Source organism: Aquarana catesbeiana, linkage group LG07 (assembly GCF_042186555.1).
Source record: "Aquarana catesbeiana isolate 2022-GZ linkage group LG07, ASM4218655v1, whole genome shotgun sequence".
Classification (NCBI taxonomy): domain Eukaryota; kingdom Metazoa; phylum Chordata; class Amphibia; order Anura; family Ranidae; genus Aquarana; species Aquarana catesbeiana.
In genome coordinates, this window is record NC_133330.1 from 61,513,477 (window position 1) to 61,528,481 (window position 15,005).

Below are 15,005 nucleotides of genomic sequence, written 5' to 3' on the forward strand. Positions count from 1 at the left end.
CATACACTTCCAGGAAGGATACGGAGTGACACAACAGTCAGGTATTCTGCTGTTTATAAATTCAGCTGCCACCTCTGCTTTTGGTCTTCCTACATCCTTTGGCCTGCAAAAGCATATCAGAAAACAATTTATTCAAGCATAACTGTAATTAAATAGCAAGCAAATTATGTGAAGACAGAGGAAAGGTAGACACTGTAAATGGTTCTCCCAAAGAGGAAGGCTTTAGTGCACAGTGGATCCAACATGTTTAACGCAGGATACAAGGTGAATAGTGAAAAATTTATTAAATATGTTTAAGAAAAAAAGCAAGTGGTTAACATCAGCCTTCAAATATACCCTAAAACTATTGCAAAATTTAAAAAAAAAAAAATTATGTTCTCTTCAACTTTCTTACTCTAGTAATGAAGTCAATACCTACCGGAAAAGAAATTGCCTGTTTAAATTAGAGACATCTATGGTGTCCATATCTACAACATGGATCTGTCGGAATCCTGAGAGCGCCTGTTGACAAGAGATAAAATGCTATTAAAAAAAAAAAAAAAATTATATATATTTCTTTGCTTATTATATTTTAAATGCTCTCTAGCTCTACATCAGCTTTCAGACAAGCAAAAGGAAATGAAAGTAGATATTGATCCCGTGGTACACTTATGGATTACGATCAATAGTGCACATTTAGTACAATTTCCCTGGGGCCCTAAAGCAGATTTAAGGTTCATTTCCACATGATAATCAGCATTTTTCCATTCCAGATTTAGAATTGATAACAGTAGGATGATCTAAAAGAGAAACCGTCTTTTGGAAATCAATCTACACCTAGCTCAGTGTGGATTAAAGAAATCCTATAGGTAGAGATCTAAATCACATGAAGGCTTTAAATTCTGTCATCCCTATACGTCATATATACATCTCATAAATCATATAAAACTGGGACTTTAAGTTCGAGCATGTACAGCCCTTACATACAGTATGTAAGAAATTATATATTTCTGCTTTCCAGTTTTCCACTCCTGGGACATGGACTGCAGAGATCACTGGACAGTGGGTTTCAATCCATGAGATTATGTGATTTGCTTCCTTCAGGGCCGCATGCCTCCTGGTGCCCCCTTGATGGTCAATGTAGGCCAGGACCTGCACCCCGATTGGGTGTCCTCGCAGAAGGTGGGGCCAATCTTGCAGAGCCAACCAACTGCTCTGAGCTCCAAGATGTTGATGGGGAACTGGAACACTTCTCTCCAGCCTGAAAGGCTGGCATCTATTGTGATTTTTCCAGTGACAGGGAAAGAAAGACCTCCCTATTGTGAGGGCTGGGCTTAAAAACTACCAAAAACAGGGAGTCCCCTGCTTGGCTTGACAGGAGCATGGGTAGATCAGCATAAGGAACGTGCCTGTTCCAGGTTAACAGGATGTTGTGTTGGAGAGCTCTTGAATGAAATTGGGCAAATGGTACAGCCTCAAAATGAGGCTACAATGAGGCCTAGAACTCTATCTTTGTGAGATTTCACAGTGTGGGCTTTGATAGAAAGAATTTTTTTTTCTGGAAGGAAAATTTTTGCTTGGGATATGTCTGGGTCCAGACCCAAGTATTCCAGGCAAAGGAGGCAGATTTTTTTTTAAAATAGCTCACCCAACTGAAAGCCTGAATCATCTGAATTGTCTTGTGGATGTTTGTAAACAGCTGGATGTGGGAGGAATCCTTAAGAAGGTCATCTAGGTTCCCTGTGACCTGGATGCCCTGAGTTCTGAGAAGGGCAAGAAGAGGTACTTGGACCGTTGTGAATACTCTGGGAGCAGAGTATAGGTCAAAGGGCAATGCAACAAACTAGAAGTGATTATCTGCCATTGCAAAGTGCAGAAAGCACTAATGAACTGGATAAATGGGAATGTGTAGGTAGGTATCTTGGATGTCTATGGATACCATGTATTCCCCTTGTCTCAGAGTGTGTATTCCATGCAAAAAATTTTTTAATTTTTATACGTATTTTTAGGTTCAGAAAAGGACGAATACCCCTGCTGGGCTTAAGTAAACAGGTTTGAATAGAATTCTTTGAACCTATCTTCTGTAGTTACTGGTACAACTACTCCCCAACAAGAGATGGTTTAAGGCATTCTGCGAATCTGACTGTCCTTGGGCAGTTTTTTGGTTGATTTGAGATGAAAGTAGTGAGTTTTGAACTCTATTTTGTATTCTTTGAAACCACCAAATTAACCCAAAGGTCAGGGATGTCTGCGACCCAGAGGAGGGACAAATTGTAACAGATATCGCCCCACACTTAGGAGTGAGAGCGCCCCTTCACTGGGAAAGTGGCTTTGAGGAAGAAATACTGGGTTTGGTGGCCCAAGCCTTGTGCCAAAGGGAAGGGCTGACCCTAGGTTTTGAAGTTAAAGCCTGGGTGGAGCAGTTAGGTGATTTGTGCTTTGAGGAAGTAGAAGCTCCTGAGGAGCGGAGGTATGCAAAACCTGCCCTCCTGTGGCATGCATTATGAATCGGTCAAGTGCCTGTACAAAATAGACGTCTTCCTTGAAAAGGAATATGTGCGCAACGCTTTTTACAGGCAGTTGTGGCCGTGCATGTTAATGGAGATTAGAGTCATTCTGGACCTGCCTCGTGTTCTAGGGCACCCATACAAAAGGGTAAAGGGGAAAGCCATTTCTATAATTGATCTGTTAAAGCATGATCCTAGAAAACAGGGTAATTTTGGTTGTTCATTGCCCTAGTCCAATTAGCTGCAACTTGACATATACTGAAATTAAAGGGAGATGTGGTTGAAGGGCTGGGCCTGCAAGAGTAAAGAGAACCTACTAAGAGCATCTCAAGCTGCAGTATCTTTGAAAGAAGGAACACCTTCAGTAGGTACAGTGAGATATTTACGACTAAGACAGAATAAACTACAGGGACAGCCACTTCTTTGTGAACCCTTTCTCCATTGGATAATGTTTGGCAAAGATTTTGGAGTAAAAATCAGTTCATGAACATGGAATGTTTTTAAAGTTTTTGCAGGGGCATTTCAAGACAGAAAAGAATCAAACTGTACAATGGCGAGGCTTTTTCGGATGGTAGCAGTGAGTTTTTCCACATTAACAATCAGTTGCGTGAAGCTCCCGCTTCAATATAGCGACAACCAGAGGGAGAAAAATCTTCTGCAGTTTCCTCTAACACTGCCTCAATGTCCTCTTCCTCTCCTCTTGGGTCTGCCTCATCTAAGGCAGGAATATCTGGATTTGTCTCTGGTAGAGAAACAAGAGTAGGAGAAGAGGCACAGCATTTCCAAGCCTTAGGCAAAGATGGCTGTAATAAAGCCATTATTTAACTGAAAAATTGTGACAGAGATCCAAACAAATTATGCTTCTATCAAATAGGCAGTTTGTTGTATTCCTGAAAACATACCTAGAATCAGATACAGAGAGCAGTGTTAGCGCCAGCTTCTGCTCTGGTGCAAGGGGTGCATAGCCACTGTGCGATTGAGTATTGTGCAGGCTTGCACCAGAGTGAATGTTCGCTTGCAGTTGTGCAGCAATTTCCTTTAACCTGCTCTTGGGTATTCCCCTGTGGAGTACTCACGGAGCAGGATGCTAAATACAGGGTAAGTGTGTCCAGAAGGGGATTAAAGTTACCCAGGTGTAGACCATCAATGGTCAGAAGCATAATGGATGACCTGGTCGTATCTGTCCACGACACTGAACTGTATATAAAGTCCAGGATTCAACCATCATGGTAGGTATACCCCCCGAAAAGGTCTTCAGGGGCTGGGTTCCACTAGCTGAGTACACTCTTTGCTTTAAGTGCCAAGGTAAGAGGCCATGCAAGATCCAGCGGCTTAAGCAAAATCACAGGCCGCCCTTACAGCGTGGGGGTCCAGGTACGGCTCTCAAGGCTTATTGCGGTTGCGCTAATCTGGATGCACTGCTTTTATTTGTGGCATTAGAAGCAGTGAGGAGTTGAATTAAAGTTTGAGTTTAAAATTAAAATAAATAATAATAAAAAAAAGTGGTTAAGGTAGGCGCGCTTTCTCCACAAAGGAAAAAAGTCCCCTAGGACACTAGAAAAAAACGGAGGACTTACAGACGCGGCAGGTTTATAGGGGAAGCACCCAGGGGGCATGTCCTTGAAAGATTTGCCAGTGTCCAAACACCTGAAGGTATGTGCCTATAACCCAGGGTCTATGAATACTTTGCCTGTGTCTTGTACTGTAAGATTAGGATAATACAATTTTCTTTTAAATGCACTTTAAAGAATGGGGATTTCCTAAAACTTTTTTCTTTGAGTATAATGAGCTATCCACTTCTTGGATTTCTGTTTTTGCAGTCAAATTAGGATAAGACCTAGTTTATATTTGTTCCCATTATTATAGCATAACTTCCAACTTTTTACTTGCCTAAAAATTCTACTAAGCCCCCCCCCCCTTCGATATAATGTTAAGAAGGGATCTGGGGAATTATGTTAAAATTAACCCTGTCTGTACTAACTAATCTCATTATCAGTTGTAAACTAGATTTGACCATCGTCTGTCCTAAAGCCCCGTACATACAAGCCGAATGTCGGCCGGTATCTTTTGAACCGGCCGACATTCAGCCCTGTGTGTATGGCAGGGGCTTGATCAAAAAAGGTCTGCAGATCGGCACTTGATCAGCGCTCTCAGCCACTGTCAGAACACTATAGTTCACCGGTACTTCTAGGTATGTTGTGTGAATAAGAACACAACACATAGTGGGGGGTTCTCAACCTTGACTGTAAAAGGTGAAAATACACTTTAAAATAAATACCTGAACTGCTCTAAGCCTTCCCTGCTAATCCAAACAAAATTAACAGTTTGGGCTCAGGTTTAGCTTTATAATTATGAACAATTTACTTGCTGAGTAAGCAATGACAAAACAAATTTTCAATATATAAATAAAATGTAAAATTACCAGATTCTTGAGGAGTTCACACCCCAAACCCCCAGCTCCAACAACCAATATTTTACAGGTTTCTAACAGAAACTGGAGAGACTGTAAAAAGAAAAAAAAATTAATATGTTTCCATTGCATAATCAATATCACCAACCTGCAACCACGATCTTGTTACAACGTGTGCATGCTTTTGTATGCTAAAAAGTTTGTTTAAACTGTTTATCCAACCCTTACATAGCTCACAAAAATCATAACAATGCAGTTTTATGTGCACATCACACGTACAGCCTTATTCAATAAAGCAAAGATCAGCATGTAAAGAGCCATAATCACAGTAGCCAATCAAAGTTTTTCTTTTATGGCTCTGCATACAGTTCAGCAGCAACTGGCCGAGATTCAAACCGTGTATGAGTTGGCAGAGTGTACCAAGTTCATCGATTAATCAACTTGGGTACAACCAGCCTGCCGGATTTTACTCTACAATAATCACTGTCTCCTCGCTGGGAGAACATAATATCTTGGAAGAAGGGATTCCCCTGTCAGCACTGTCTGCGTTGATGGGGGAATCGTGCAAATTTCTTTCCTGCAACCTACAAAACACTTTATTAATCCCAAAGAGAAATTGGGAAATTGTTACTACACAGACACACTTAAAGGGGTTGTAAAATTTTTTTTTTTTTTTTAAATAACAAACATTTCATACATACCTCCTCTGTGCAAGGGTTTTGCATAGAGGGGCCCCATCCTCCTCTTCTGAGGTCCAAAAGCAGCACTCCTGGCTCCTCCTCTTTTTGAGTGCTCCCACGGAGACCAACATTCCCTGGGGGCACTTGTGCAGGCATGCTCCCGAGTCCTGCTGCTGCTGCGTCCATTGACACAGAGGGTAAAACTCGGCTCCGCCCTTCTCCCGTGTCACTGGCTTTGACGGCAGGCGGTGCAACTCTCGCTATGGGTGGACGTCATATGACGGCGCCCAGAGCAGCGATCGTGGCCTCGCGTGTTGCTAGGACATGGCTCGACCCTGATCTCTGTAAAGAGCTGTGGTTCTTTAACCATGTGATCGGCTGTGTCGAATAACAGCCAGTCACATGTAAACATGGAGATGCCGGTAATGTGTGTGGAGAAGAGAGCCGATCAGGGGCATCTCCTCACAGAGGACATCTAGGCATGTAATCAGGGCACTGATTACAATAAAGTGTCCACAGTGCAGGCAGTGAGTGCCCACCAGTGCCAGCAATCAGTACCCATTAGTGATGCCAGTCAGTGCTGGCCATCACTGCTGCTCATCAATACCCATCACTGCTGCCCATCAATGCCACCCATCAGTGCTGTCTATTCGTGCCGCCTATCTGTGCCCACCAGTGCCAACCACCAGTGCCACATATTCGTGCCACCCAATCAGTGCAGCCCCCCATCAGTGCAGCCTGTCAGTGCCCATCAATACCGCCTCATCAGCACCCATCAATGATGGAGAAAAATTACTTATTAAAAAAAACATTACTGGACAGATACTATGAAAAAAATGTCTTTTTTTTCCAAAATTTTCAGTTTTCTTTTTTTTTTTTTTTTTTTTTTTTAGGAAAAGATAAAAAACCCAGTGATTAAATACCACCAAAAGAAAGCTCTATTTGTGTGAGGAAAATGATACATTTCACATGGTTACAGTGTAGCATGACTGCGCAATTGTCATTCAAAGTGTGACAGCGCTGAAAGCTGAAAAATGGCCTGGGCAGGATGGGGGTGTAAGTGCCCTGTATTGAAGTAGTTAAAGGGTTCACTTTAAAAAAAACAAAAATACACATTTTTTTGCAGGTTAAAAAAAAAAAAAGTGCATTTATAATTTTTTGTTGCAGGAGCCTTTAAAGCATTGCACCAGCGATCAGCAGATAACTGGTTCCATGCAGGTCTCCTGCAGATCTGTCAGTGTATCTGTGTGTCCATACAAGCTGTATGGGCAAGCATATACACTGACAGGAAGAATCAATGAACTACCACAACGCTCTACAGTGCCATGGTAGTTTATGGAGAACTACAAGCTGACAGCCACAAAGGACGTTAGGGCAATGGGGGGGGGGGGGGGGGAGTAATAGACAGGGAAGTATAAGCTGCTGGCATGGGATGGGGTGGTGAGAATGAAAGGCAATCTATTGCTTTGACCTACGTGGGTCACAGATTTGATTTACTGCACAACTGCCGCATGTATAAGCATGTATAAGCTTACAATCCCTAAACAGTGCAGGACAGTGGCATGAACTACATCCATTGTCTTCTAATCATTTTACCTGTGTCCTGAGGCTTACCTGCAGTAACTGGTCATGTGTTACACCACAGGAAAGCTGTACCTAGGTGAAGAGGCCCTTAGAAAACATCAATCTCACATTGCGCATGTTTCAATATGATGGATACAACTCATAGCTCTGGCTACAAGCAAAACTTGGGCCGATAAAGTCATTCAATTCCATTGGAAGATTTTAGATTAGTTCTATTACACAGCACAGCATACTAATCACCAAAACACAAATTATTGGATTACTGTTGTTACTGTAATGTCACACAGGAGGCAGAAAAGCCAGTAACACATAAAAACAGCACAATAATGCAAACTAAAGAAAGTTACACACTTGCCTTTTTTTTTTTTTACAGAAAAAAACTTTAGTATTAGAGAGGTCCAGCAGCGATCACTGCAGGTAAACGCTGGCTGTGCAGACAGTCATGGACAGATGCAGCTACAACTGACCTGGCACTAGCTCAACGGCCACAACTAGCCAAACGTAGGTGGCTAAATCAGCAGATTCCTGGAGCTGTCATTCGCACTGACCCTAGTTGTCCATGTAAATGTAGCCCAAGATGGTTTTGGTTGAACAAAACAAAACAAAAAAAAAAAAAAAAAAAAAAGGGGAGGTGGTTTACTTACCCAATTCTCCACTCCTCCCTGCAACTAGACTGGTCCCCACCGCTTTTTCACCCCTGTGCGCAAGCAGTCTTGACTTCATCAAGGCCTAAGTAGAGTCCATACCCCTGAAATGGACATGATAATACAAAGGGACAGTCCACTGCTAAGGCACGGGGGAGCACCATCTGCTGGAGGAGCAGAGAATCAGGTAAGTAAAACGGTTTCACTTCTTCCCTAGACAAAACGAGCTATATACCTTTGTAGTGGGGGCCAGAGTTGGGCTTTAGAACTTTTTGTTTTCCCCACTGTCAATCTTTTTTCCTTGTTGGGGCATGATCGGTGTCTGGCATCATTTGTGGGTGTGGTTTAGTTGTCCCATTTCTTTTGTGGGCCTTAGCTGGGACTCCCACCAAGGCCAATAAAATGAACCTACTCACACACCCCAGAGCCTGCCTACTGTTTAGGAGGGCTCTTGCCACCCACCAAACAGGTACAAGCAAAGGGCGACAAGAGGACAGTAGAGATCCATTGAATAGATCACTGAGTCTACAAACAGGTATATTTACAACATTTTTAATTAAGAAATTTTAATTGGGGAGGGGAGTTCAAGGGAAGGTATTTTAAGCAAACACTACGCTTCATCTTTAAGTCGAGATGACAATGGTAACTAGACAACTAGACAAAAAAAGAGGGTGAAGCTCCCTCTGACAAAGGTTGCATATCTTCTCTGAAAAGTTTTGGCTTTAAATACACTTTATCTACCTGGCGTTCAGCTTCATAGGACTGAGATGCATAGACAAACATGAAGATTTACAATTCTAAATAATCTGTTAAAATATTGTATTTGGAACAGCTGGTGGAACACATATACACATCTTTGTTTAAAAAAGAGCCCGCCATTAGGAAAACCAGCATAAAAGAACAAAGTTCCAGCAAATACCCATCTCTTGCCTCTTCCTGCATTGAACTGCCACATGGAGATCCCTCCTACCATGCATTACTTTATGCCTCTTTTCCTAATGACAAATCCACTTTAGAACATGCCGCACCTGTATAAATTAAGCTTGGTTTTAAGTGCTACTGGCTTTTAAACGCATGCTAGGATCTAGCACTATAGAAAGTGTTCAGAATGAGGGTGAGACTTCATAAAGATGATACATGTTATATAACTTAGGTCACTGATTACATAATTGGTAAGGTAGAATAAAATACACCAGTCTATCCAGTTCAATGTGTGTACATACCGTAATTTTGAATAACTACATTTTTTTTTACATCACTGCGCACTGTGCTCGCTAAGAAACACATCTATTTTTTTAAAATTTGCCTACAACTCCTGCTGAAACCACCAACTGCGGAAGACCGTTTCACATCCTTACCACTCTAATGCCCTGTACACATGGTCGGATTTCATTCAGTTTTCATGCATGTATGGTGTGAACGAGCCCTACCTGAGATCAATACAAAGCATATCACTGAAAACTCACAAACATACCCGTATAAGTGCTTCCATAAATGCTTATTGGTGTGAATGAAGGCTAAAGTCTTATGCCCTGTACACACGGTCGGATTTTCCGATGGAAAAAGTGCGATCAGATTGTGTTGTCGGAAATTCCGATCGTGGGTGGGCTCCATCTGACTTTTTCCGTCGGAATTTCCGACACACAAAGTTTGAGAGCAGGATATAAAATTTTCCGACAACAAAATCCGATCCTTTAAATTCCGATCGTGTGTAGACAAATCCGAGGCACAAAGTGCCACGCATGCTCAGAATAAATTAAGAGACGAAAGCTATTGGCTTTTGCCCCGTTTACAGATCCGACGTACGTGTTTTACGTCACCGCGTTCAGAACGATCGTGTGTATGCAAGACAAGTTTAAGCCAACATCCATCGGAAAAATTAGATGGATTTTGTTGTCGGAATGTCCGTTCAATGTCCGATCGTGTGTACAGGGCATAACAGTATAGAACCTCTTGCGCAGTGTAAGACTGAACCGATTCTCGTGCAACATTATTGTGTGACCGCGTGTCTTCTTTAGATTTGTAGTCAGAGTCTTCAAGTGAGAAAGTGATACTCCTAAGCACCAAGACCTGAGGTGTGCCTTGGCCTGGCTGGTCAGTATGCCAGTATACCCTGAATGTAAGAAGAAAAAGTATTATGAGTATGTATGAAGACTGGGGAAAACGGGTGGGTGGGCACCCAGAAATGCAGACGAGCCCTGGCCTGACAGAGGAGGAGGCCTAAATAGCCCTCTCAGCCTCCTCCCAGAAATACAAGCTAGCCTTTACACTTGTAGTCAGAGTCTTCGAGTGAGAAAGTGATACTCCTAAGCACCAAGACCTGAGGTGTGGCTGGTCAGTATGCCTGAAAGAGGGCAAAAAGACACAAATTTAGGTGAAGAAGGGAAGGTAACAATCCATCAAGTGGAGTAGCGTGCGCCTGGATGGCAACAGTATATAACCGAAAAGTATCCGCTATGACAGGAGAAATCCCCCCCCGACTCCTGACTTGGAGATGAGACGGAACCTCCTATAGAACCTGCAAAGCTACCCAGAACCCAACTACACGTCCCGTGAAAGATTGGATAGAGCCTGAAGCCCGAGACAACCCAGACATGAGAATGAACTGCTTGTGAATAAGAGGATACGTGGGGGAAGGGGAGCAATAGCTGGCCCGAGGAGCCCCTGCAAAATGATGGCCGAGAAGATCGAAACTTCAAACGGATACCAGTGAAGTGCTCAGTTAAAGCACCCCAACCCCTGGCCTACCCATGTTTGGTATGGGGAAGTACGAGGCTGAGTGCAAAAGGACAACTGGCAGGAGTTCAAAATGCTGAATACCTGAAGGATGTAATGGAGTAGGTGGATGAGGCCCATGCACCATGGCAATAAGCATTGTCAACATGGAGAAACCATGCCAGACACAGAACACTGGTCCCACCTGATTCGATCGTGTCGTGCTTCAGCCTGCGACCCGACAGAATCCTGAACCGAGGCAGGAGGGCCAGACTCCACCCCGGGGAAATAAGTCCCATGGCATGATACAGACATACCCAAAGTAACTGAAGCCCCCCTACCTGAAACAGGCTGGGGATCAGAGAAGATGACTGGACTGACGTCCGTGAGCAGTTCACCAGGCAACATTCTAGACAAAAGATCAGAGCAAGAGTGGAATCCAGAAACATGACGACGTTTGGCCAACCTACCACTTAAGGACCATCAAGGGGATGTGGCTCAGCACACACCCTGAGAGAGACTATGAAACCCTGGCGGTGACCAGGGCCTCTAAGCAACAGGATGTCAAATGAAAGCAGATTGACGACTGCTTCCGACCCAAGGGTGAGCCCAGTGGCGAAATGAACACTGCACCAATAAATAAGCCCCAACAATGGGCAGGACTGATGAAAGTGAGTTCAAGCATGGTTGATAACAGTATGGATACCAAAACAACCCAACCTGAGAACACAAACTAGAGAAATGACAGACAACCAGACATGAGAACAACAACGCCCCTCTGTGCCTACCTAAGTATGGGAACATGAGCAGAATTGACAAGACCACTGTGCGTAAATGAACCTGATGACGGACCCCCCCCACCACCACCCTCGTGTAAGTAGTAAGTGAGCCAGAGTAACCTGCCGCGCAGAGACAGGTAATTAACTGAAAACTCAGGGCTGGTGTACCCACAGACCGTGGTGGGTAGTCGTACAGGTGTGGTGAATGAACGTGCATCGTATGACGTATAGTATACGGGCGAGAAGATTGTGGTCAACAATCATTAACAACCTCAGCCCGTATGGATCTGTAGACGTGACAGATCCTGACATGTGAGCCCTAGCTAACTGACCCAGGTACAAACATGAACAAACACGATGAGACATGACAAACAATGAAGATGAAACCAGCAACTGGATTATATGCCGTGTCTGAACAACAATGCCCCTCTGAGAAATGCTGAGGCTGAAACGCTATGGCAGAAATGCCGAGACTGAACGCTGAGGCTCAAACGCTATGACAGAAAATGCTGAGACTGAACGCTGAGGCAGAAACATTATGACAGAAATCTTGAGGCAGAAATGCAAGGACAGCAACGCTATGACAGCAGAAAATGCTATGACAGAAATGCTGAAACTGAATGCTGGGGCAGAAACGTAATGATAAACGCTGGGACTGAAACGTTGAGGCAGAAATGCCATGACAGAAAACCCTGGGGCAGAAATGCCATGACAGAAAACCCTGGGGCAGAAATGCCATGACAGAAAACCCTGGGGCAGAAATGCCATGACAGAAATCCTGGGGCAGAAACGCTGAGGCAGAAATGCCATGACAGAAACGCAATGACAGAAACGCTGAGACTGAAATACTGATGGCAGAAATGCAAAGACAGAATCCTGGGGCAGAAACGCTATGACAGAAATTCTGAGACTGAACGCCGATCCAGAAATGCTGGAGCAGAACACTATGATAGAAAACGCCATGACCGAAAAAAGAAAAAACGCCATGACAGAAATCCTGGGGCAGAGACGCTATGACAGAAATCCTGGGGCAGAAACGCTATGACAGAAACCCTGGGGCAGAAACGCTATGACAGAAACCCTGGGGCAGAAACGCTATGACAGGAATGCCGAGACTGTACACCGGGACAGAACGCTATGACAGAAATGCCGGGGCAGAACGCTATGACAGAAATGCTGGGCAGAACGCTATGACAGAAATGCCGAACGCTATGACAGAAATACTGAGGCAGAACGCTATGACAGAGATGCCGAGGCAGAACGCTATGACAGAAATGCCGAGGCAGAACGCTATGACAGAAATGCCGAGGCAGAACGCTATGACAGAAATGCCGAGGCAGAACGCTATGACAGAAATGCCGAGGCAGAACGCAATGACAGAAATGCCGAGGCAGAACGCTATGACAGAAATGCCGAGGCAGAACGCTATGACAGAAATGCCGAGGCAGAACGCTATGACAGAAATGCCGAGGCAGAACGCTATGACAGAAATGCCGAGGCAGAACGCTATGACAGAAATGCCGAGGCAGAACGCTATGACAGAAATGCCGAGGCAGAACGCTATGACAGAAATGCCGAGGCAGAAGGCTATGACAGAAATGCCGAGGCAGAAGGCTATGACAGAGATGCCGAGGCAGAAGGCTATGACAGAAATGCCGAGGCAGAAGGCTACGACAGAAATGCAGAGGCAGAACGCTACGACAGAAATGCAGAGGCAGAACGCTACGACAGAAATGCAGAGGCAGAACGCTACGACAGAAATGCAGAGGCAGAACGCTACGATAGAAATGCAGAGGCAGAACGCTACGACAGAAATGCAGAACGCTACGACAGAAATGCAGAACGCTACGACAGAAATGCAGAACGCTACGACAGAAATGCAGAACACTACGACAGAAATGCAGAACACTACGACAGAAATGCAGAACGCTACGACAGAAATACTGGGCAGAACGCTACAACAGAAATGCTGAGGCAGAAACGCTGAGACTAAACGCCTAAACAGAAGAAACGCTATGAAAAACAAACGCTGAGACTAAACGCCTAAACAGACACGCTATGACAGAAAACCTGTGCCGAAACGCTATAACAGAAATCCAGGGGCCGAAATGCCACAATATAAACACTTGTGACTGAAGCGGTGGATGCCCAGGATGTGTGTGGGGATCCTCCCCCCCACATGATGCCCCATGTGAATACTGAGAGGTGAGCAGTCAGGTGAAGCGCCCCCCCCCACGAGAACTGGGAGGCGTGTGGGTGTCCCCTCCATGATGCACGGCGGGGTACCAGGGAGGTGAACTGGCGGGTAAGTGGCAAGTGGGTGGGTGGAGGATGGATGTATGGACAGACGCCCCCCCGCATGAGAGCCGGGAGAAGCGGGCGGGCAGCACCCTGGTCAGATGGAGCCATGGGGAAAGTGGGTGGTTGGAGGATGGATGAACGGACAGACGGGAGAAGCAGGCGGCAGCCCCCCCGACCATACAGGATTGCGCCCAGCTACGGTGATGGATGGATGGATGGATGGGCGGACGCCCAGCCCGCCCGGCATGAGAGTCGGGAGAAGCACCCTGACCAGATGGCGCCATGGGGAAAGAGGGTGGGTAGATGATGGACGGACGGCTCCCCCCCTGGCATAAGCACCGGGAGAATCGGGCGGCCCCCACAGCGCTGGCAGGCACACGAGGATGAAAGGGAGAAGCGGGCGGCGGCTAAGGTAATGGACAGATGGATTTACGGATGCCCCCCCCGCATGAGCGCCGGGAGAAGCGGGCGGGCAGCACCCTGACTAGATGAACCCGAGGGGAAGGAGGGTGGGTGGAGGATGGATGGACGGCCCTCCCCCCCCCCCCCCCGGCATGAGCGCCGGGAGAAGCAAGGAACCGACACCATTGCTGCGACCGACCGCCTCTTGTAAGGAGGCCGGAAGTGACATGCGTCAACCCAGAAATGCCTACGAGCCCTGGCCTGACTGAGGAGGAGGCTTAAATAGCCCTCTCAGACTCCTCCCACAAATACATGCTAGCCTCCAGATAGCCTTTACACTTGTATATGACAATCAAATCCACTCTTAAAGGAGAAGTTCTCTTTAAAAAATAAATAAATAAATAATTAAATAATAATAATAATAATAATAATAATAATAATAATAATAACAATAACAACAACAACACTTTTTTGCAGGTAACAAAATGCGCATTTATTATATATTTTTTTTGAGCCTGTTAAAGCATTGTTAAAGCATTGCACCAGATCGCTGGAGCAGACCCGTCAGTTTATCTGTATGCCCATACATACGGGCAAGCAGATGCACTGACAGAAAGAATCAATGAACTACCACGATGCTCCACAGCGCTGTGCTAGTTTATTGACAACTACAAGCCGACAGCCACAAAAGATGTTGGGGGCTTGTAGTTCATTCACACACAGAGCTGTGTGAATAAATGATGCGGCCGCTCCATTTTTAAAAAGTGACAGCTAGTACAGGGAACTTCTCCCCCTACTGATGTCACAGGAGAGGAGAGAATGGTGAGTGGTTACAGAAGTGGGAACATGTTACATGTTCCCCCCTAAAAATGGGTGGAACATGTAACATGTTCCCAAAAGGTGATCTTATCCTTTAAAGTAGAACTATAGGCAAAACTAAGGGAGGGTTATAACCACTGTCACATTTTTTTCACCATCTGTGTCCCATGGGGTGATTTACCTTC

At 45.0% G+C, this 15,005-nt stretch overlaps 1 protein-coding gene across 2 annotated transcripts in view; it reads right to left on the minus strand.

Annotated features, from left to right (window-relative positions):
- Positions 1-15,005, minus strand: part of UBA3 (ubiquitin like modifier activating enzyme 3) — a 51,229-nt gene that overhangs the window by 20,821 nt on the left and 15,403 nt on the right. For both annotated transcript variants that reach the window (XM_073592211.1, XM_073592210.1), the window contains 3 exons: positions 4,909-4,989; positions 419-501; positions 23-103 (listed from right to left, as the gene is read on the minus strand). In XM_073592211.1, the coding sequence (XP_073448312.1) occupies positions 23-103; positions 419-501; positions 4,909-4,989 (245 nt within the window). The remainder of the gene's footprint in view (positions 1-22; positions 104-418; positions 502-4,908; positions 4,990-15,005) is intronic.